General features: G+C 38.4%; 2 protein-coding genes across 2 annotated transcripts; one reads left to right on the top strand and one right to left on the bottom strand.

Moving 5' to 3' along the window:
* Positions 1-329: 329 nt before the first annotated feature.
* On the bottom strand, positions 330-9,793 carry LOC109969857 (fibronectin type III domain-containing protein 7-like). Its single transcript, XM_020617040.1, has 14 exons — positions 9,707-9,793; positions 9,505-9,520; positions 9,080-9,340; positions 8,542-8,802; positions 6,772-7,035; positions 6,025-6,300; positions 5,714-5,968; positions 5,333-5,593; positions 4,949-5,203; positions 4,298-4,552; positions 2,447-2,704; positions 1,116-1,145; positions 909-946; positions 330-599 (listed from the first exon to the last, which is right to left on the bottom strand). Exons 1-13 carry the CDS (start codon positions 9,749-9,751, stop codon positions 915-917), a joined length of 2,469 nt encoding a protein of 822 aa, XP_020472696.1. The 5' UTR covers positions 9,752-9,793; the 3' UTR covers positions 330-599; positions 909-914.
* Positions 9,794-11,425: 1,632 nt separating this feature from the next.
* stxbp3 (syntaxin binding protein 3) lies at positions 11,426-23,533 on the top strand. Its single transcript, XM_020617077.1, has 19 exons — positions 11,426-11,539; positions 13,055-13,104; positions 13,644-13,725; positions 13,840-13,916; positions 14,044-14,116; positions 14,236-14,336; positions 15,055-15,200; positions 15,600-15,693; positions 16,723-16,847; positions 16,986-17,084; positions 17,175-17,232; positions 17,337-17,402; positions 17,807-17,884; positions 18,019-18,154; positions 18,524-18,630; positions 18,801-18,899; positions 21,737-21,822; positions 22,395-22,543; positions 22,812-23,533. Exons 1-19 carry the CDS (start codon positions 11,494-11,496, stop codon positions 22,913-22,915), a joined length of 1,776 nt encoding a protein of 591 aa, XP_020472733.1. The 5' UTR covers positions 11,426-11,493; the 3' UTR covers positions 22,916-23,533.
* The last annotated feature ends 620 nt before the right edge of the window (positions 23,534-24,153 follow it).

Raw genomic sequence — 24,153 nt, forward strand, 5'->3', positions numbered from 1 at the left:
AACACAGACTAGCATCTGCCACTTATCACCAGGAGGCTTCCTACTTGGGGTTGCAGCAATGAAATGTAGTTGTTCAATTAAGATTTCTTAAAATAAAGGGGTATAATATTTCATCAATTGTTTAAAATGTATGTTGGGACTGTTCTTCAAAAAGATTTTTATTAGATTATTAATCTGTAGTTTTGTTTTGGTTTTTTTGTAACAAATATCTCAGGCATATAAATATGCATTTAGATGTACTTTCTGTCTTTTATGAATCAACATTTTTATCAACGTTATTTATTATAACAAATTTATAACATGATTTTGTCTCATGATACATATTTTGAGCAACACACACAAAACGCACTCCTGTAGTTCAGCAGACTTTGTTCTCATATTTATGTAAGAGTTTGATCACAGTCATGGTTTTGCTTTGCAATGATTCCCAAAATCTCATTTAAAGGGACATTTACGTATAGTAATTGATCATAATTTTATATCATGGCCAACAGATGTTTTTTCTTCATGGATAGTTTTGCTTTCAGACTGGCTTTGTCTAGATAAGTAGGGATGTTGAAGGATGAAGAAGAGTGTGTGTAGTATCACTGGAGACGAGGCTGTAGAGACAAGACGTCAAAGGTTCAGTCGCATAATTTTACATTTAATGCACGTCATTAGCTAAAATTTGACAAATTACTTTATGACAGCAAAACCATTAGTCAGAGTTTACGTTCTGATGCACAATCCTGTGTTTAAATGCAAGTTGTTTTTATTGTAGACCAGAGGGACATCAATATATAGCTAAAGAGTCAAATAATGAAGAGACAATATTGTTGTTGTTTTCTTTCCTCAATAAATCCTAAAATGATCAAACACTGTTAAATCAACAGTTTCCATTACCAGTGAGATGCAATGTATTTACTTACCTTATGCTAGCCCACACTTCTCTTCCCTCTGTAAGTCACTAGAGAAGAATAGTTGAAGTGATATCACAAGATTCGTACAATATTCAAAATGTTTTGTTAAACATTTTACCTGTAAGTGCTAGATATCGTTGTGGTTTCAGTGATGTTAGCTTAATTACCTAATAGCTTTACAAATTAATTATTTAAACAGATTGGCAACATACTCACCCATGCCAACGCTGGTCCCTGAGCAAGTCACTACAAAAGCAGAAATAAATTAAAATGTCAAATTCACTGAAAATGTTGCCATCCATATTAACAATATTTTTTCAACTGTATCATGTTTCTACTCTGTTAAAGTCTAACAACTCTGAAATTACCTTACTACTTTGTTGCAATACCCTGCTTTATTCCCAATTAAAGTAAGGTGAAATCATACAGTCGCTGCATCAGTTTGATTGTTAAAACTGTACACTGGTAATGTAAAACACCATGAAAAATTTGTTCACATACTGCATAATTTAGGGGGTTAGTTAACAATTTATTCAAATGTAATTCATTATTAGACTCTATTGGCTTTTCTCAAACTGTAAATAAACCCACTCAGTGTTTTAATCACACCTATGATCTTGTTATGACATATGGCATTGGGACTGAACACTTAATAGTTTTCTCCAAAACCCTCTTCTGTCTGACCATTTTCTAATAACATTTGAAATTACAGTAATGGATTATACAGCATATGGTAAAAAAATCTACTACAGTAGATGTTTATCTGACAATGTTGTTACCAAAGATAAGGAAATCAATCTATCATTATTTACTTCAGTGCCATGTGCTAACACAATGGAGGGCATCCTCTTTAACTTTACTCCCACAGAGGTAGATAATCTTGTTGATAGTGCTGCAGCCTCCCTACATATGACACTTGACACTGTTACCCCTCTGAAAAAGAAGGCAGTGAAATAGGCAACCTAAAGCAAGCATCACGAAAACTAGAAAGGAGGTAGCACTTCACTAAGTCAGGTGACCCCGAGCCTTCCATTAGTTATGCTGCTCTAAGTGTAGGATGCTGGGGGTCCTCATGACGCTCTGAGTTCCTCTCCTCTCCTTTGTCTCCATGCATTTATATGCCACCATTACACATAACTAACTGTGTCTCCTCTCTCCCGTTTCTGATGAGCAGTCACTGGCCACATCAACCTGCCCAGTGTTTGAATGTTTGTCTCTCCTCTATCCACTCACCCCAAGGGGTCAAGGCAGAAGGCCCTCCACCAAGAGCCAGGGTCTGTCAGAGTTTTATTCCCATAAAGGGAATTTTTCCTCCCCACTGCCATCATGTGCTTGCTCAAGGGGGATTTGTTGGGTTTTTCTCAATGATAATAATAAGGTTTAGACCTTCCTTTGTAAAGTATCCTGAGATGACTTTAGTTGTGATTTGGTGCTATACAAATAAAACTGAATTTAAATTGAACTGAATTAAAAGGTTAAACTTTGAAGTCCAGATCCTCAGAGAAAATTACTTTACCCCACCAGATATTAGGATCCCGCTGTCATACCTGAGTACAGTCTCTGGGAACAGAACGTGACTTTGCTGCCCTCTGGTGTGAGCGGGGCCACCACTACATGATAGACATCCCCACACTGGATGTTGTCAATATCACAGCTGTATGTTCCTTGAGATGCACTGCAGGTGTAGCTGTTGCTGGTACCCACTACGTCTGCGACAAAGCTGTAGCGGCCAGTGCTGCGCCAGTATACCCGTACAGAGTTCCCTGTCATCCTGTAGAGGCCAACACCTGACGGACAGCAGGGGCCTACAAGAGAGAGACAGTGATGAGATGATGTGTCTATTGTGGCTTTATTACTGGAAGAGATAATGAATGTTGGTGGGTGATTTTGTTTAGTAATACTTCACTCGGAACTTGTAGAAACCACTTAAATGACTGATGGAAAAAGATACCTTAACATGACTGTAATATGAATGCTAACTATTTAGATCTTACATCATGAAGCCTTTGCAGAAGTACTCAAACATTTCCTCCTACAGTTAAAAAAAGTTTATTTCCAAAGCAATAAAAGGTTAATCAGTTTAATGCACCCTGGGGTTTGTACTACAGACTTATGTAATTAGCTTATGGCTGTTCATTTTAGATAATGTTAGCAAACTTTGGGTAGATTTGCTCTTCACCAACTTGATGACTCTTCCCCACTTGTGCTACTCGTATGGTACATTTTATTATTTAACATTATCACATTACTGTCTATTCTGTTTGTAGCTACATATTGTCTGTATAGATATTTTTAAAAAATTGATATATTGATCTTTTTTATGTATATATATATATACAATTTACATAAAGTTACATTGTTTATTTAAAGAGTTATAACTAAAACATATATTAAGAATTAAATAGCATTAAAGTGAATCAGTATGTTCATTTTATTGAATTACTTCTAACATTTGTGTAACACATAAAAGTGGCTTTGCTTTTCATAGTAGATTTTTTAAATTCTCATTTACAGCAGAAGCTCTTAAGCCACTCATGTGTCAGTGATTGCTTCCTTTTTGCATGAAGAATACTGCAGTGCAGCAAAAATAAACAGTAGGTTGTACAAATATTACATAAATGTGCATATTTCCATTTTACACACTGTGTAACTTCTGCCTTAACATGCCAAAATGTTTCAGTTTTAGAGGTGTTCTTAATATTCTGACCTTCACACATATGTATATAGCTGGGTAGGACAAAAATATAGAGACACCTCTGAATATAATGTAGTCCAGTACAACACCACCTTTAACTATGACCTCAATAATAAACATATGATTGAATAATACATTATGACAATTTCATCAAAAACTGAAACATTTTTAGCTTTATAAACACAGATGCATATGTATATAGCTGGGTAGGACAAAAATATAGAGACACCTCTGAATATAATGTAGTCCAGTACAACACCACCTTTAACTATGACCTCAATAATAAACATATGATTGAATAATACATTATGACAATTTCATCAAAAACTGAAACATTTTTAGCTTTATAAACACAGATGTTAAGGCAGAAGTGTTGCAATAAGGTGCATACAGTTGTACAGGTGTGTCTATTAAAGTGGCCAGTCAGTGTATGTTATAGTGGTATATTCTTAGAATACAAACGTTATTTTGTTTTGGTGCATGCAAAGGCCTCTGAAGCAGCACTTTAACACTGCAGCATTATTTGGACTGTATTTAATCCAATCTTTAAAGGTTTAGAAGAACTCATTGAGCACATTATGTCCTCAACTGTAGACAAAATTACTTGTGGCGTCTCATTCTATGTGTGAAGAGTAATAGTAAAAGTTGTTGTTTGATAAAGTTCCATCTTTCTTCACCATAGGTGGAAAACATAATCACTAACTGGATGAGAAGCCCTGATAGGTGCAGCTGGAACTCAGCCCAGTGTGGCTGAATGCCTGCATGGTGACAGTGTAGTTGGTTCCACAGGTGATGCATCCCATGAGGCAGTGGGAGTCCTGGGTGTGGCAGCTGGCGTGACCACGAGGTGATCTCAGAGAAGTGATGAATGAATGTGCCCCTATGGCATTAGACCACGAGACGTCGGTCATTGCCTGAGTCGCCTGATGCACTGTTAGATTCTCTGGACAACAGGGTTCTGTAAGAGAAGACAATATGTAGACGCTAGAGGTGTATCTGTGTATGTCACATATGGATTATACTGGGGCATGGCTTATATCGGAAGTACATAGTCAGAAATGTTCTTATCTGTTCCATTTTCTGCAACAAACTGTTTTCTCCTGCTTTATACTACTGATACAATACACACTGTGTAGCTGCCAAATCAATATCATTTTTCACCATGTAGGCCTACCTGAATTCGTCTAATAATATAATATGTTTGAGCTACACTGTCAAAAATAAATAAATAAAAGCCAAAAATCACATTACTCAGTTATTGTTTTAATCATTCCATGTTGATTTTTTTCTGTATGACTTGTCACTTGTCTGTATTTTTAACTGAATGGATCAATGCCAACCATGGACAACTCACCAGTTTCCACAAAGTCAGAGTAGCTGGGTAAACTCTGACCGGCAGCACTGCTTGCTATGGCACTGATTTCATATTTGGAGCCACAGTGAAGGTCTGTGAGGACACAACTGTTTCCAGGGGTGGTGCAGTTGTGTTTGCCATCATCTCCCACTGCGGTCACAGTGTAAGTAGCAGCCCTGTTAGTTGCTGCCCAGCTAACACCGATATATGAGGAGTTGCTCAGATTGACGATGAGATTTTCTGGCATGCAAGGAGCTGATGGGGATGAAAGACAGAAGGACTTTAATATCACTTCTATGTGAAATCTAGGAACTAAATTTGGCTGTGTGTAAAATCTAACTGCATATTTCCTTGATACATGAATACTAAAATAGTAGTTTCTACCTGTGTCTGCTGTGTGCTGTGATGTGCATAAACGGTTACACCCAGTGATTTCATTGCAGGGTATCACCACCACTCTGTAGGTGTTGTCACAGGTGAGGTCTGAGAGGGCGCACACCGTTGCAGTGTCGTTACACAGGATAACCTCTGAAGTGTCCACAGCCTGAGTCTGATACAGTTCTGCTCCCCGCGAGGCCGTCCATATGATCTCCAGAGTGTCTGTGCTCACCGCAGAGATGGATACATCACCTGGACAACAGGGCACTGAAACACACAGGGGATAAGCAGGTAAACGCAATTAACATACAGTATTGTGATCATAACCAGCAAGAAAAAAACAGTCTCACAGTGACTCAAAATCTTCAATCATCTGCTGCTACTTACAAGTGGTATAGTTGAGAATTGGCCCTTGGGGACTGCTGCCGGCGTGGTTGAATGCAAACACAGATATCAGGAATGTGTAACCACACTGGCAGGGGAAGGTACAGTTGTTGCTGGTGGTATTGCAGGTTTCTTCACTACCGTCATCTTTCTCAATGATTGCCTCATAACTGTCAGCATAAGGCACTGTGTCCCATGTCAGCATGCAGTTTCCATCTTCTAGTTCCTTGACAGCCAAAGGCTGTGGTGGGCAGGGGACTGACAACAGAGGAAAACGGACAACATATGTTACTGTCAAAGTATCTACTGCTCACAGGTGGTAAAGTTCACAGGGCTCGACGGGTAGCTGGGCCCAGCCTCATTTGAGGCAGTGACTTCGATAACGTGCACTTCTCCACATTCCACTGGAGACAAGTTACAGGAGCCGGAGTCGGTCTCACAGGTGAGGTTCTTGTTACTTATCGCTTGGAACAGGGTGTTATCATAGAGTACCTCAGATAAATACATAACAGTGTCCCAGGCCACATCGAGTGCAGACACGTTGTTACGCTGCACCACAGTGACATTGTAAATATATGGTGTTGGAGGTCCTGTTAAAAGGCAAAACATACTGTAAATACACAACACATCTGTTAAGGTAAGGTAAGGTAAGACCCCTTTGCCTTCAAATATTAGTTCAGGCAATAACATTAAATAAATTTACAGCAAACTAATTTCAACAGGTTTCAGGGAAGGTAGATTGGTTACTATGTGAGAATACAATATGATAGAGCAGAAATGCTTTTTGCAGGTCACCTGCAGCACTTATTGTAACCCCAAACCCCCATATCACACAAATAAGAGTTCTTTGATACATATATATAACAGAGTTTGTGCAAAATATTAAGCTTACTGAATTGTTTGTATCTCTTCATATACAACACTACTTTTAATTTACTATTATAAAGGCACATGGACTAGAAGTTACAGAAGCTATTGTGTATCTTTCTCAAGTTGTATGTGATCTAATGGACACAGATCTCCAAATAGTAACAAAAACACACATCTCAGTGTCTTCTTACTTGTTGTCTGGTTGGTGTACAAACTGCTGTCTCCCTTTCTGCCCTCGATGTCCCACGCAAAACAACTGATAATGTAAAGAGCACCAGAGTCCAGGCCAGAGATAGTCAGGTTGGTGCCAGAGGTGTTGTATGTTCTGGCAGAATTTGAGTCAAAAATGTGAATGGAGATTACTGTGTACTGGACAGCCTGAGCAATGGGGGTCCAGGACACAATGATACTGTCACTGGTGGGAGAGGAGGTGTTGAGCTGAGGAGGAGGCAAAACTGTGGAACAGAGAAACGTTTGATGAGTCTTTCATGTGTGAGCTGTGTAGAGGAATAAAAATGTGCTAGCCCTTAATACTCATTCTGTCACCACAGGAGAAGAGTCTGAACAAAGATAATACAGTTTTTCTCAGTTGTTTTACAGCATTTCTCAGATCAGAAGTGAAATTCTCAAAACTACTTGTTCAACATCATCTAGTCACACCAGATAAACTATTTTTCATTATTATTATAAAATTGCAAATGCTTTGGCGCATTCATGTAAATGATTGTGTACAATTGTGTGTTATTTTCTACATGATCAGTTGCTTATGTCATGTTGATCAAAATATATGATATGGTTCTCTGTTGAATAGTCTGAGCTCCCAAAACAACTAGTCATTAATTCATTTAAGATGCTGTTACTTGCAAAATTGGTGAACTAGTTGTTTTTAGTATCTGTCAGGCATATTTTTATACAGCTGCATTAGATGTTCTTTTGCAAACATGCCTGAATTGTTGAATTGCTTCTGGGTGAATCTTGACTTTCACTAACAAAGAGGAATGTCTGAAGTGCTAGATCAACCAATGATCAACCAGCTATAAAATAGCTCAGAGGTGCATCTCGTGAAACTTCACATGGCAAGAATATATAGACGGAGCACAATGCACTTAAAATTTCTGGCAATGGAAAAACAAGAAGATGAACAACATCAACTAGGAGAGAGAAGAGGAGTAGGACTGTGTGGTGGAATGGTAGGGAGGCAGATATCAGAGAATACTTAATACTCTTATCTTGACAACATGACTAAGCATTTTGACTGTCATGCTCATAAACAATGACACAAGGACTTGTCATTCTGATGTCACTGACATGTTCAGTGACATTAAGTATTTACTTTTGAGAGATAAACTAAGGATTTTGACCAAGTGATGCACTTTTGCAGGTAATCCGTTGTGTGGTGCTGTTCGTATGAATTGTTTTGGGGAGACACTCCTACTATTTTGCAAATATGATTCAAAATGTTCCAAAATACAGGTAGTTTGGTCCTGATATAGGATGAAACCCAAAGATCCACAATGTCAGTGCATGTTTTTACTGTAAGTATTCAGAATGACATCAACTCTTTGTGTGCTTCACATAAATGGGTCAGGTATAGTTACCACAATACAAGACAGGCCTTGAGGGGTGCTGATGCATTTCTTGGGTAACACAAACCTGAATTACACTGTTACTGGATTTGACTGGAGATATAGTGGGTGAATGCATGTATGCATTCACTCACAATATCTTATATAATGGCACAATGAGGCAGATCAAGTGACTTCTGCAGGGCATAGGGAGCGATGAGAAAAGTGCTCAGTGTTTTTCCAAAAATATGCCTCATTTCTGTGTATAAAACAGCCTGTGGGAGTTTTTCTATTGAATTATGTTTCTGAGCTTTTGTTTCCCAGCTGTGGAAGTCAGAAAACATCAAAATCTGTCATTCTGCTCACAGATAAAAATAATGTGATAAACAACAGTACCTGTCTTTGCAGTCACTGGTAGAGATGGCTGGCTGCGGCCTCCAACATTCACAGACATGATACTGAGTGTGTACTCAGTGAACGGTGTGAGGGAAGTAACCTCAGCCGGGGAGAAGTTCACAGGGTCTTCTCTGAAGAAGCCATTGTTGTCCTCAACACGTACAATGTAACTCGTTGCCCCATCCTGTAACTTAAACTCCACCATAAAGCTTGTGCAGTCCTTCGGCGTTACTTTCTGGATGGGATCCATCAAGTCAGGGCCTAAAATAGTCACAATTGGTACATATCAGACATGGCACCTAAGAATGCTATAAAATTTAACTTAAGATATTTATTTCTTCAGAATGATTGCTATTTTAACAGTAAATTTGTGTGTCTAAATATGGCAGCAAATATTTTACTGCATGAAAAATTCAAGCATACACAACACCAAAATATAGTTAAAAATCCCCCCAAAATAAAACAAAACAAAACAGCTTGTTCACCGCATACTCTCTTATTAAGCGACAGTAGAAATGTTGACAGAAGTGTACCTCACCTGTTAATCCCTCAGTGGTTGTACTGCTCAGTAATGTATCAGAAACATCCAGAGCTTTAATTGTAAAAATATAGTTGGTGTTTGGGGACAGAGAGTTGACAGTGCCCATCACTGTGGTTGGACCAAACCGGACAAAAGCGATGGTGTTGCTTGATGAGCTTGCAGGGGCGACGGTGATCATGTATGAGCTGGCTGACTCGTACCTGGTCCATCTGAGAGTCACAGCCTTGGATGTTGATGAGAATACATTTATTTTGAAAGCTGATGAGAAAAATGAAAGAAATGGAGATTGTTATATCAACCTGGAACATGGATTTTTTTAACAAATAAATGTATAATCAAGATTGCTGTGCCCCATCATTCTCATACACGACAGTCATAAAACATCTATAACACAATTTATAGTAAAGGAAAACATACAGTACCTGATTGGGTTGCAGCCTGCAAATGTGTAAGAAAATATTATTAACAATTTGTAGAGTACATAAAACCCAAGTAACTACTAACTAGTCAGCTACTCTGAATGTTATTTTTGTATTGCATTTCTTTTTTATCAGCAAGTGTTTTTGCCTAAATATAAAATAACCTTTTTAAAATCTATTTTAATAATGTTTTATATTACTGTACCTGTGAGCATATGCCCAGTAAGACAAAAATCACCAGCCACTTCATAGTGCCCCACTCTTTGTCTGGAAACACTCCTCTCACTGTTTCTCACACTCTGCAGCTTCTGTTAAGAGTTTTAAAAATGCTTCACTTTTAACAGTTCCTGTTCTTAGACATGTGTTGTGTCTGTCTTAGTAGAAATACCTGCATCTGGCCCCTCCCACTGGAGGGTAAGTGTCCTATCATAGTTAAGCAGAGAGATGTAAGCTACCTTGAAGCAGTTAGATAGTGTGAGAAGGAAACACTTTTCTAGCTCATGATATTCTATACTCAAGGATCTAGTCAAGATCCCAAAATATCTAAGGGAATGGCAAAAGAAGTGGGTTTCCCCTAGCTAGAGGCCTCAAATCACTCTCTTACACATTGATCTGTTAAGGTTAGGAAAACATTTTTTAATTTTCAAAGCAGTTTTCAGTTCAGTGGAAGTTCATTTCTAAAATGAAAGAAAAATATCAGATTCAAAACCTTACAATTGTGTTGTAATAGGTCATAATTTCTCATACTTGTATTTCTTTTTCCTGCCAGCACACAGCCTGTGCGCCCACACACACACATACCTAGATTTACCATATTTAAACATGGAAGTGCGAGCTCCGGCTCACACCAAATGACCAATAGGATCACAAACTATTGAAGGTTGCACCTCTGTCCAGGGCGGAGGAGCCCAAGAAGATAAAATGTAATGTAAGACCTTAATTTGGGGTACAGAAGTCGGATCTCCTGCGGGAGCTCTGGCTCTCTGATCCCAGCGCTGTAAGGCCTACCTGTGATCAGACTTTCAGTAAACTTTCTGTTGATTTTAAAGAGTCCTCTCCTGTCTTCACTTCTCGTGCTTCCAACAAAAGAATCTGGTTAATTTCTAACACTGTGAAAATTTAAATTGAGTTTTATTTTATTTTACTTTCTTTTATTTAGATAATATCCGATGGCTCTGATCGTGTGCGCAATGAGAAATATGACAGCAGCTTCTTTTTGAGTGTGTAGGATATGGTTCGTCTTTACCATTGCTAACTGTGAGAGACGAGGCAGTCCAAGTAACTTCAAAACAGTGCTGATTTATTCAAAGGATCACAGGTAAAATTAACATTACACGCTCAAGTATCTTGCACCTCCATCCTGCACGCAGGCAGATGTAAGATGGAAGCCCCTGAGCCCACCAGGCCTATACATTATATCACCTCGGTTGGGCTAGCCCCATACTACACAGAAACATCAACTGGGATGTCTCTGTTACCAGCTTTGCAGCTGGTCATAGCAGTAGTCAAAACATGAAGCAAATCAACGTGTGAATGTGTGTGTCTGTTGGTTAAGTGGTGTGTAACTAAAAACATTCTCACGACCTCTAGTACATGTCGTGGCTTAAACAAAAGAACATATTATGGCTAAAGCTACAGTTATACATGTAATAATATTAAACACTGTCTGCTGACAGTCATCAACTTTTCTCTCTAGTATCCTTGACCAGATGTACCCTGTAGAAACTCATAAGCATGCCTAAGCATTTAACAGTCTAACTAGACATCCTATCTCCACTAAACATTTCTAATACATAAAGTATCTATCCAATATCTATCTGACTAAAAATACCTAACAAGTGTTTGAAACTGTGTTAGCCTGCATTTGACCCTATGTCTTTATAAAATCTACAACAGCGCTACGTCGCACACTTGTTGACGCAGCTGACGTCAGAGACCGACGACACGGGACAGGAAGAGGCGCAGTTCAAAAAACAGGACCAACAAAACAAAATGGCTGCGGTTACAGATCACGGGCTGAAAACAGTAGTTTGGAAAAGTAAGTTCACCCCAACAGGAAAGTGTTTATTCTGCATTAAAACAGCACAGGCTTGGTTTTTATGATTTAAAGGTTTATCGGCTGATCACGTGCTATTTTAATTGCCTGTTTCTTCCTGTGTGACATTCCATCTTGGAGTGACAGTTAGCGCTAACTTTAATTCTGCTATTTTTTTTTGCAACGGAAGTTTAGAAAATTGGTTTGATGGAAGACTGTATGGTAAACAGTAGCAGAATCCTCACGGCATAACATTATTTTTTTATCGTAACCTTATTGACTCTAGTAGCTCAATGTAGTCAGTGAGATCGCCTGGAGCCCCAGCTTATATTTTTGGGCTAATGTTAACACATCATTGTTTAGGTTTAGGTTAAGATGGATTATCTTTATCTGACACAAAACTAACGTCAAACTGAGTTGTATTCCCTCTACGAAAAATGTATATTTCTCGTAGTGTTGGCTCATTTGGTTGGGGGTGAGGCGTGGCTCAGAGGGCAGCTATCCCAGGGTACCTCAGAAGCGCCAGGCTCCCTTCATTTGGCTCAGCATAGTTTGCTTGATTAAAAAAAATGAACATTTTGCGCATCTGAAGAACATCAAAAGTGTCCTGTGTTGCCCTTCTCTTGTAGAAGGGTTGTGTCAAAATCTGTCTTTATGAACTGAATTGTTTTAGTTTGTGTTGTATTTCAAATTTCCTATTTTCTGTGCAGATTAATACAGAAAACCACAGGCAAAGTAGTATTATTACATAATGGGAGAACTGTTAAGTCTGCAACCATCAGTTATTTTCATTAATTGTACATCTGTCAGTTATATTAATTCATCATCTATTGAGTGTTTAGTGTATAAAATAGTGAAAAGGCCCATAATTATTGCCCAAACCACAAGCTATCATATGTCTTGTTTTGTATGATTAACAGTATAAAATACAAACTGTTTGAGTTTACTATTATCGAAAAATATAATACTATCAAATATTTGTGTTTAAGAAGCTGGTACCAGTGAGATTTTGTCATTTTTTGCTTAAAAAAAAGACTTAATCATTTATCCAACTCATTGCCAATTGATTTTCTGTCAACTGAATTAATTTGAGTCCTGCAGCAAACAGGCATTAAAACATACAAATGCAAAGCTTTGGGCACAATTTACAGCCTTCCAGACTGACAGTTAAGTTGAATAAACATCTCTCTAAAAGTGCTTTAACAAACACTGAACATTAGCACTTTCACATAGGTCATGCTATAGGGTTGGACTCATCTGCATCACGTTTAAGGATGTTAATCAGTGAAAACACAGACTTAGGCAACTTTTTTGTAATCATAGAGATGTACCTGGCCAAATTAACCACATCATGTAAATCTAACTGAGTAGTTCATTACTCTTAAAACTAAGAAACTGCTGTGAACTCATTGTTCATAATTCTTCCTAGTTATTATTCTCTGTTCAGTGCCAGTGTACCAGAGCCAAGCTATAGCTCAGAAAATGTTTTTCATGAGTCACGTTTTGTATCTCTTACAGGAATAAAAGAGACAATTATTGCAGACTGCAGGAAATCTGAAGTATGGAAGGTAGGACAATCCTTGGTACAGAGTCTTAAGATTATCATTGCATGAACGGAGAACCTCCACATTACATATCCAACTTTTATATGATTCCACTCCTGTGCTGTGACTCCACACAGACTTGTAATTCACCTTCTTGCTTTTCATGTGGTGCTCCATAGTCTAGCAATATACAGTATTACAGAAAATTGCACAAATTCAAGGTCATGGTCAAAGTGTTTGTCATGTGCACAGCAAGGAAACATGTTTCCCTGTACAATGAAATTCTTACTTTGCCGTCCACATAAATGCCACACAATACAAGTGAAATATAAAGTAGATAAGTGGGTAACACAAAATCTAAGACACTTTAAAACAGCAAATGAAAGAAGCATAATAAAAAATACCACAAGAACACAATATAATGAAGAGAGAATGTATGCTACATGGGAGCTGTATGTGCAAATAGTCAGCAGTGAGTGTGCAATTATGCATGTGCAAACTGATTATGTAATTTCATATATGTATGTAATTTAAATTAATTACTAATGTCCTTTTCTCCACAGATATTGATTCTGGACCCTTTCACCACCAAGCTTCTCTCATCATGTTGCAAAATGTCCGATCTCATATCAGAGAAAATAACAAGTAGGCCATGTTTCCACAATAGAAAAAAAAAAACAATATCATATTGGTTTTTTGACAGAATGAATAAAGTCTGTGTTTGGATGTTGCTCTAACATAAATATCTTGTGTCTTAAGTTGTAGAGGACCTGTACAAAATCAGAGAGCCTGTTCTAGAAATGAAGGCTATCTACTTCATATCACCAACCGCTAAGGTTTGATATTAAAATCTAAGCAACAGCATGTTTTGCTCCAACATTAGTTTTTACTCTGATAACTTTTCAGTTTCATTCCAAAGCTTTCCTGTCAAACTTTGGTGATTTCTACAATTTAATTTCATAGTGTGTGGACGCCTTTATTCGGGACTTCAAGCAAAAACCCAAATATAAAGCAGCATATGTTTATTTTACTGACTGTAAGTAAATTAAATATTCAACTGCTTTGCTATAATCTGCTATAACAGGGAAATAACCAACAGAAAGATGATCAAAATGTTGGTTATTTTGTTATTTGTTTTGCCATTTTTACACACAGATTGTCCAGATGACCTGTTCAACAATATGAAGCTATGCTGTGGAAAGTACATACGAGTCTGTAAGGAAATCAACATATCCTTCATGCCACAGGAGGCACAAGTGAGTGTGTCCAAAGTGTTTTCTTTCAGGTTCTTTTGTAATGGTCCATTTCCTCTTTTTATTCAGGCTGCATGGTTTTTTGTGAAATGAGGGAAAATTTGCTTGTTTAGTGTGTTCTAGGTCATTCCTTTGTCTGTCTGCATTGTTTACTGCCTGTTTATACTGCTTATTTTGCATTGTTTGCGCTGTTTATTAATACTGCTTATTCTGTTATAGTATACAGCCTTATGTTGTTTTAGTGTTTACTTGCCCCTTGCTTGGGGATATGTACATGCACATTGAAAGTTGATGTACCAGAGTCAAATTCCTTGTGTGTCTGACACACCTGGCCAATAAAGCAGATTCTGATTAATTCTGATGTTGCTACTTGGAGGAGGAGCCTTACAGTGTTCTGAGGGAATCTGTGTTGGGTGTTGACTGCTTTAAACTCTGATGTAATGCTTTTAGAATGTTTGTATTATCCCCATGGCTCAGGCTTTGTAACTGGTTGCTCTCTGTATTTGGAGATAAAAAATAGTTTTAGGATTCCTAATTGTTTTAAGATTTTTACAAAGTGAATCAGAACTGTTATTTATTTCTGTTAATACTTAGGCATTTCATTGTTGAAAATAAATAGATCATGTTGCTTTATTATGCCATTACATATAAAATGTTCACTTAAACAGTAGTTGTTGTTTTTTTTGTTTTTTTTTACATTGATGTGTTGGATGTTTTTCAGGTGTTCACATGTGATAATCCGGAGGCGTTCCAATGCATCTACGGTCCCAGCACTCAGGACAGAAAGAAGACACTAGAGACACTGGCAGATCAGCTCGTCACTCTCTGTGCTACGTTGGACGAGTATCCAGGGGTCAGATACAAGAAGTAAGACAGAGAGGTTTCTCAGCTTACAATACACCTCAGCCCCAAGCATAGTGAGACCTTTTGTGAGAAAAGCTTAAACTAAGACCAGAGACTATATTACCTAATTGTTCAGAAATGTGGCTTAGGGCCACACTAGAAAATAAGTGGTTCGTACAATGTGTTGTCTGACAACATTGGAAAAATATGTGTTTATAGTTGTTCGCAGCCACGACGAAGAATTAGCTTAAGTGGTTTGACAAAAGTAACCAATATTTTTCTCCATATAGCTGCTACAAAACATCAGGAATATCAGTTTGATGTCTCGATGTGTTACAGCTGCTGAATTAACTAATATTGCAAACTGAGTATGTATTAACTTGTTTGTGATAACTCATGGAAAACAATTTATATCACAACTAGAGATGGCAACATGGAGAACGCCAAGATGCTTGCAGAGCTGTTGGATAACAAGCTGGGTAGGCACTATGAGCTGGATGACAGTGGCAAGAAAAAGGTGAGACACCTGCTGACAATTAGCAAGGTCTTAGACAAGGGAGTAAACTGGGACCACAAAATACAGATTGTTTTCCACAGACAGCTTAGCATGAAAAGAAAAGAGCATTTTTAAGGAGATTGTTGTTGTCCTTGAACATGAAAAGGGAAAATCTGCGGTGGTTGTTTGGTACAAGGTAAATAGTAAGCCCTGAATTCTTATATGAAAAACAGTGTTATATTTAGAGATGCACCAATTGCAATTTTCTTGGCCAATTCCGATTTTCTTTTTTTTTTCCCCCAAGTCTGACCTGCTGATTCTGATTTTGGCTGATTCCAGTTTTTTTTTTTCTTTCTAAGAACTGTAATTAACAGCACACACAGACACTTTTGTAACTTTTCTTTAATGAAAAAAAAACTTAATTATAATAAAAAAGTATTAAAGTTTTACATTTTCTGTCTTTCACTCTTTTTTTTTTTTTACAAATCTCCAACTAAATACAGTATTTGTATTTCTCCAAATATAAACAGTATAACATGTAATAGAAACAGAAGAATGTCTGTTACTGTTGAGCAGACAGTTACTGTATTTTTGAAGTGTGTGTAGTTTTGTTGTGTTTTACCATGGGTTCGGTATACTGTACATATGCATGCATTTTATGTGTAGTCAGTAATTCCATCAGTATGTACAGTTTGTGCTATGTTAGAGATTTGGACATAGTTTCCTCTTCTCCAAGGTGTTTCTGTAGCACCCTCTGTGTGCTGTTTGTCCACCAAGCACTTCCAACGCACAAGTGAACACACGCCCACTATACCACGAGCGTGAGTCTCGCTTGAGGTGCACGCACTGCACATGCTGCGCTTTTGGTCTGTGCCACTGCATGTGCCACTTGGACTGTCGTGCCTCTAAATCTGATCGGCACAGAATCGGAAATCTCAGAGTGATTGGGAGATCACGCTGAAAACTAGACATTTCCAATCTCTGCTGATAAAGCAGTTCATCTTTAGTTCTGTTTTATTTTTTCATTGATGTTTTTCTCCTGATCACCAGGGAAAGACTCAGGCACAGCTGCTGATCCTGGAAAGAGGTTTTGACCCCGTCAGCCCCATCCTGCATGAGCTGACCTACCAGGCCATGGCTTATGACCTCATTGATATCCAAGATGACACCTACCAGTAATACTCGGTTTCAGTATATTCTCACAGTTATACATAATGTGCCCATTACACATTATTGCCAGGGTCATATGGCAGACAAGCAAATTTTAAAGTGCAGGCAGCTGGAACCAATTACCTGGTTGTTTTCATGGACAGGTACAAGTCTAAAGATGGCTCAGAGAAGCAGGCCCTGCTGAATGAGGATGACCAGCTCTGGGTCAAGCTCAGGCATAAGCACATTGCTGAGGTTTCAGAGTAAGTGTGCACAGCCTGAAGGGCTGAGGAGTCTTGTTAATGACTTCCTCATCCCTACTGTCTAACCCTGGTTTTTTTTCTCACAAATAGACAAATCCCCAAGTTGCTAAAGGAAATATCTGCTAACAAGAAACAGCCAGATGGAAAGGTACAGTGCTGTGAGGTTTTGTTGCTGCTTTGATTTCTTGAACTGTGAATTTCATACTTAAAACTATCTACTTGAGCAAACCTTTCCTTTCCTTTCCTTTCCAGATCACAATTAGCAATTTGGCTCAAATGATGAAGAAGATGCCCTCATTCCGTAAACAGGTGACTGAGGTATGAAGAACCAGTGCAATGAAATTGCAGTCATTTACTCTTGCATTAAAGTACCCATTCAAGTTAATTTTAAGAATTTCTTCAGGGGTAAAATGGCCTTCTTGGGGGAATCTTTTGAGACTTACAGTAACATGCCATGGTTTCAGGACAAATGTAACACCAACCGTTTCAGCTTTGTGTCAGTGTAATTATACAGCTAAGCAATCTTTATGTCACTGTTGGGTGTGGTGCTTCAAAACCCTGTTATCATGTGCAGTTTACTTCAGCATTTTTTTTTTTGCAGCAAAATATAATGGAAAGCAGTAACTTCTGGCTTGTATGATGAATATAGTTGTCTTTAAATAAAGGAAATAATTTTGAAATGCTAGTGACAATCTTAAATTTTCTCTTTGTTTGAAATCTAGAAAACTATTCATCTGCAGTTGGCTGAGGACTGCATGCAAAAGTTTTCAAACCTGGAGAAGCTCTGCAAAGCTGAACAGGTCTGTCTGTGCACCGTAGTTGTACTGGTCTGCTTACAGATGTGTCATTTATGGACATTTCTGAAGAAATGTTGAAGTGCAAACATTCACAGTATTCCCAGGCTAAAGCTAAAAATTGATTTGTCTCTGTGTAGGACCTTGCAGTGGGGTCAGATGTGGACGGGGTGAAGGTGAAAGATCCCATGAGGACCCTGCTACCTGTGCTACTCCACCCTTTCAGCACCCACGACAAGATCAGAGCAGTGCTCCTCTATATCTTTAGCCTGAATGGTACACCAGTGTTCTCCTTCCACAAACTGCTCTCCTTTAATTTTCTGTTTATTAGCACTCTGCAGCCATGGTCATTTATTGTGTTTTTCCATCAGCACGCTTTAATCATGCCAAGCCAGACAAGCACCGGTTGGTGTGTGTTTCTGCCTGTTGCTAGCAGCAGGGGCTAATAATATATTCATATTTGTGGTGATACCAGAGAGGTTGATAATATGTTCTAGTTAAGAGTAATAGAAAATGACCATAAAATGAACCTAAAACCCTAAACTTTCCCTTCTGGCCTAGACCTTCATGTCTAGTTATTTGACTAAGAGGATTCATCTACCATACATTTTCACAATGATTTGTATGGTCATTGTGTGTAAACAGGAACAACAGACGAGAACTTAAGCAAACTCATCCAGCATGTAAAGATCGAGGATGAACGAGAATTTATCCTGAACTGGAAACAACTGGGGGTCCCTATCATCACAGGGGTATGTGGGGAAGAGGAAAAATGGATTGATTTGATGCTTTTGATTGCAGTCACTTGTAGATGAGTGTTAACCGGTGGCTGGAGGTTTTACCCTGGTTCACTCAGGGTCTCTTGTTTTGTAGTTGTTTGTTTTTGACTCTCTCATTTCATTCCTGGTGATTTTTTTTCTAGGCTAGTAGCTCCTCTCGCAAACCAAACAGACGGGATCGGTCCCAGGTGCAGACATACAACCTTTCCAGATGGACTCCTATTATAAAAGATGTGATGGAGGTAAGTGAGAGGACATTACCATAGTGTGTCATGCAGACTAAGAATTCTGGATAAAGGACTTAAAATGGCTCTAGATAGTATGTGGGATCAGAAGGAAAGAGAAAAGAAGTTTCCTCATTACTGCAAGTTGTCTTACAATAATCAACATGTAGCTTGATTTAGATCATTGTGGTGATCACAGTCGGCATTTGTGAAAGTAAACTGAAAGTGCCATAAAAGGAGGTAATCAAATTCATAATGTATAATAATACTGTATAATAGCTTTGTTGCTGAAACAGAGCTTATTCCTATTTATCTCATTTCACAACGAGCATTCCTTTGTCTGCATTGTTTACTGCCTGTTTATACTGCTTATTTTGCATTGTTTGCACTGTTTGTTGCTTGTTAATACTGCTTATTGGGGATATGTTCAGCCTTTTGTAGGTTTACTGTTTACTTGCCCCTTGCATGGGGATATGTAGTACATGCACATTGAGAGACGATGTACCAGAGTCAAATTCCTCGTGTGTCCGACACACCTGGGCAGTAAAGCTGATTCTGATTCTGATATCGCCATCACCTGCTGCCTTGTTAAAGTTTGTACTCTAAAAGGAGGCTTGCTCTCTCATTTACCTTTTCACTTTCTGTTGTTCCTAAATTTGCTTGTGGCCATTGGTTTTGAATCTGGTAAGTGATATGAGCTGTAAACCATAAAACACTGACTACATAATATCATATATCTGAGGCTGTTGCATTTAAAACTTTATTGTTGAGTCCAGTTCTCAGCACTGGATGGGAAACTGAGAGGTAGGGTTACTCCAGTTCCCCTTGGCCATAATATTAGGTTATTTCTAAACTCATCGACTTACTGAATCTCACTTCTCTAATACTCCAGAAATGACAATCCACATATTGGTATCAAATGAATCCTGAACAGGCAAGAGAAGAGTGTTAGCCACAGAGAAAGAGGAAACTCTTAAGACTGTTAGTCACATGTTGCAGGAGCTTATTGTTGCATATCTGTGCCAAAAAGATTTGTAGGTACTATCATTTAATTGTTAAAAAAGTTAAATTGGTTAGAATTATAATAATTTAGAATGAGGAGTTCAGGCTGACCTGTAACATAAGAAGTTATTTTGTGTCTTCTCATAATTGCATTACTTTCCTGTTCTTACCTGAAAAACATTTGCTGAGCCATCTTCATCTACTACCTGGTTGCCTGTATCCTCTTTCAACAGGAAACAGTTTCTTTGATGTGAGGGAGCATTGAACCAGGTTCGAATCAGTTGAAACCATCTGCTCGTAACAAAAAAAATCTGAAATCTAAGAGCTGTAAAATACAAAAATGGCTGAACTTTTGAACCACACCTCCTAATATGCTGTGTCTGACAGCAGACTGGTTCCCTGTGTTGCTCCTCTGGGATTCAGAGGGCATACGGTGTGTGTCTGGGATAGAGGGTACACAGAGGACACGCTTCAGCAGGTTTATTTCACAGGAGAGGAATGGTTCTTCCTCTGGCGTGCCCCAAGCCTACTCTCTACCACTTCTGCGCGTCATGCGCCATCTACTGGCCAATATAGGAAATATGCCCAACTCAAAAGAGATGTCATAGGAACCAAATGAATGTCAGCAGTAAAAATAAAATAGTACAGTAAGAAAATAAAATTTTAGGGGTGTCTATTTTTTCCCCATCACTATTTCCAGGCCTCTACACCTGCCTTAAACCAGTTCTGTGCATCTTGTAGTTAGCAACAGAGCTTGTGATGTAGTTATCTGCCTTTTCTACAGTTTAAGGGTTATACTTGCTCTTTTTGGAGTTCTTCAGTCAGTTTAGCTTTTACCTTCTGAGGATATTGGCACAAAAGTCATCTTTGTTTCTCTGGTTGCTGTGTCTGTTCACCATAAGCAGTGCATGCTACATTTGGGGTCATTGTCCATTTGGAAGACTCATTTATGACCAAGCTTTCACTTCCTGTCTATGTCTTCAGATGTTGCTTCAATATATCCACACAATCTTCCTTCCTCATGATACCATCTATTTTGTGAAGTGCCCCAGTCCCTCCTGCAGCAAAGCACCCCCACAACATGATGCTGCCATCCCCATGCTTCACAGTTGGGATGGCATTCTTCAGCTTGCAGGCCTCCCCCATTTTTCCTCCAGACATAACGTTGGTCATTATAACCAAACAATTCAATTTTTGTTTCATCAGACCAGAGAACATTTCTTCAAAACGTCAGATCTTTGTCCACATGTGCAGCTGCAAACTATAGTCAGCCTTTTTTGTGGCACCTTGGAGCAGTGGCTTCTTTCTTGCTGAGCAGTCTTTCAGGTTATGTCGATATAGGACATATAGGATAAATTCTTTGGTATCTGTTTCCTGCAGTGTCTTCACAAGTTCCTTTGCTGCTGTTTTGGGATTGGTTTGTACTTTTCGGACTAAAGTACCTTCATCTCTAGGAGAACGATTGCATCTCCCTCCTGAGCAGTATGATGGCTGCGGTGTCCCATGGTGTTTTTCCTTATGTACTGATGACCATGAATTATAAGTGAAATAATCTACCTGTAAATAGCTGCTGGAAAAAAAATACTTGTGTTATGCATAAAGTACACATCCTAACCTAGCCTTGCCAAAAACAAGAGTTTGTTAAGATGACATCTGTGGAGTGGTTAGAAAATCAGTTTTAATGACTTCAACCTACTGTAAGTGTATGTAAACTTCTGACTTCAACTGTAAATGTACATAGGATACCTCACAAAAGTCAATATTCTAAACTATGATTTTTTTTTTTGCAAAGATAATGTATCTTTATGGGACTTGAACAAATGACTGATAAGTCAAGAACTTGCTTCTTTCAGGATGCTGTGGAGAACAAACTGGACACCAAAGAATGGCCACACCAGTCTGAGTGTCCTGCTGCCTGGAATGGCTCGGGGGCAGTCAGGTGGGTTTTTGTGAGTGATCATGCTAAAACTGGGTCAGTAGTTTCTGGAAGTAATTCTGATAGAGATTCTCTGATTAGAATGTTTGATCTCTGATTAGAATTTTTGATCTCATTTATCAACTTAATGTCAAATCTCTTGCATTAGAGACTGAAAGCCAACACTTTTTCCTCTTTTTTAAAGTGTTGTGTGTGTTTTACAACAATAAGTTTATATTAGTGAACATATTCAGTTGTCTTTTCATTTTCACTTGGAGAAAATGCATGGTAAAAATCATCTATGGAACATGTTTTACAGACAAATACAAATGGTGATAAGTTAGTGCCCTTCATTGATATAGTGCTTTAAGGGACTGTTTTGAGTGTCACTGTCATTCACTTTACTCACTGCAGTCATCTGGGTTTGTCTTTGTGATCTAGATTTCTGACTATCACCCTCTTTCTTTCTCTCTCTCTCTCTCTCTCTCTTTTCCCAGGATGTTGATTTTCCAATTTCTGTCTCCAATTTGGACATGTAGCTTGCATTTTTAAATTTTGCCTCAGTAAGTTTCTGTCATCCATCCTCTGCTCCACAGTGCCCGTCAGAAGCACAAACCCAGTGCTCAGGACGAACGCCGAACTGGCTCACGCCTCATCATCTTTATTATAGGAGGCATCAGCTTCTCTGAGATGCGCTGTGCCTATGAGGTCACCCAGGCAGTCAAATCCTGTGAGGTCATCGTAGGTGAGCATCAATACAGGATTACACAGATTATGGAATAAACTACCCTAGAACTTTGTGACCTGCTGAGTTGTGGCCATTGACATTCATCAGATTTGATAAAGTAATAGAAACTTCAGTTTATTTGGTCTTTTTACCAGGAACAACCACCAGCAGTCACTGTTTGTTTATATTGGCAGCTGTTTTACTTCCCCTAGTGAGCCAGTCAGAATTGCAAAAAGGTTTTATGCTCTAACTTGGGATCTAATGGTTCTTTACACTTTGATTCTAGGGTCCTCCCACATTTTCACTCCCACCAGTCTCCTGAATGACATCAAGGCCCTGGGCAAAGGCCCCATGGAGACTTTTACCATAGAGGAAAGGAGCAATGCCTAAAAGGTCTATTGATACAACTAACAGCCTCCACAAACTTCACTGCCTCCCTACATCTCATATCAGTCAGTACAGTGCACTCAGCTCAGCTTCCTGAATGTAAGATGGAAGGGAATTTACCTTGTATTCATTATTATGTTTTCAGTTCTTTCAATCCTGGTGCACATTTACTGTAGGTATAAGGCCAAGTGGTCATTTAAGCAGATTTTCTTAATCAGATGCCATAAGGATATGGCCTGCTTATGGCATTAATTGCTTAATATTGACAGTTGATGGTATACACCATAGTAAAGGTGTGAATTCTTCTCATTATACTAAAAACTATTTTAGGTAATAACTGTCTAACCTTGGCTATCTGTGTTCATCTTTGTCCATAAAATTAGTGGTAATGCTACATGTTTGAAAGACCTTTGAAAAGCTTTCAGAGACAGAATGGTGGTGAACAGTAGCACATAGCTAATGTATATACTGTATGTAAGCACTGAGTCCCTGCTTTGCCATTTTGACTTATTTGGTCATTGCTGTTTATAAACTCAATGTCATTTTGAAGAGTGTTTTAACATGGTGGATTTACTTTTTCTGGAGCAAATTGAACAACTGACTAATAAATGGATGAAGTGGTTCAAATGTTTTCTGAGTTACAATGACAGATAAAATTACTCCTTATAATGTTGTTTTGTTTATGCACTTTAAAAATATCAGCTGTGTTAGAGAGTAAGAAAATCCATTGTTTCTATACTGAATATGGTCAAGTCAGATGTATTTATATGGCACTGTTAAAATCGACAGAAGTTGGCCAAGGTGCTTAACAACAACAACAAATAGCAGAAAATGTGACTGCCTCACTGAAATATCAAAGGCACAAGCAATTTGAACAAATCTGACATTAACCAAAAGCAAGACCGAACAAATAAACTTTAAGCTGACTTTTAAATACAGAAAAGGAAGAGGCCATTCAAATATGGAGCAGTAAAGAAACCAGTGTAAGAACATTATTTCACTACTTGGATGAACTTAGAAGTATCTTAACCCATTTCCAGTTATTCAACTATATAAATTCAGGCCTGTTGTTGGGTAAAACAAATCTTTGCAGTGTGTCTGCTGGGTTAGGGTGAATAGATGAAAGAATGATGGTAAAATTACATAAGCATCCTGGTCCAAATAAGCCCTTTTATAAACAGGAAGTCACACCATCACTGACAATTAGCAGGTACCCAGTGAACAGTCCTTTAGTTTAATAA

This window comes from Monopterus albus, unplaced genomic scaffold (genome assembly GCF_001952655.1).
Source record: "Monopterus albus unplaced genomic scaffold, M_albus_1.0 scaffold184.1, whole genome shotgun sequence".
Lineage (NCBI taxonomy): Eukaryota > Metazoa > Chordata > Actinopteri > Synbranchiformes > Synbranchidae > Monopterus > Monopterus albus.

Excerpts from the sequence above, each read along its gene's own strand:
- stxbp3 (XM_020617077.1), top strand. The coding sequence starts at position 11,494 with ATGGCTGCGGTTACAGATCACGGGCTGAAAACAGTAGTTTGGAAAA. Across the intron at positions 13,917-14,043 it reads TCATATCACCAACCGCTAAG|TGTGTGGACGCCTTTATTCG; the intron begins GTTTGATATTAA and ends TTAATTTCATAG. Across the intron at positions 17,233-17,336 it reads AGAAACAGCCAGATGGAAAG|ATCACAATTAGCAATTTGGC; the intron begins GTACAGTGCTGT and ends TTTCCTTTCCAG.
- LOC109969857 (XM_020617040.1), bottom strand. The coding sequence starts at position 9,751 with ATGAAGTGGCTGGTGATTTTTGTCTTACTGGGCATATGCTCACAG. Across the intron at positions 5,594-5,713 it reads AATTCTCAACTATACCACTT|TGCCCTGTTGTCCAGGTGAT; the intron begins GTAAGTAGCAGC and ends TGTGTGTTTCAG. Across the intron at positions 4,553-4,948 it reads CTCTGACTTTGTGGAAACTG|AACCCTGTTGTCCAGAGAAT; the intron begins GTGAGTTGTCCA and ends CTTCTCTTACAG.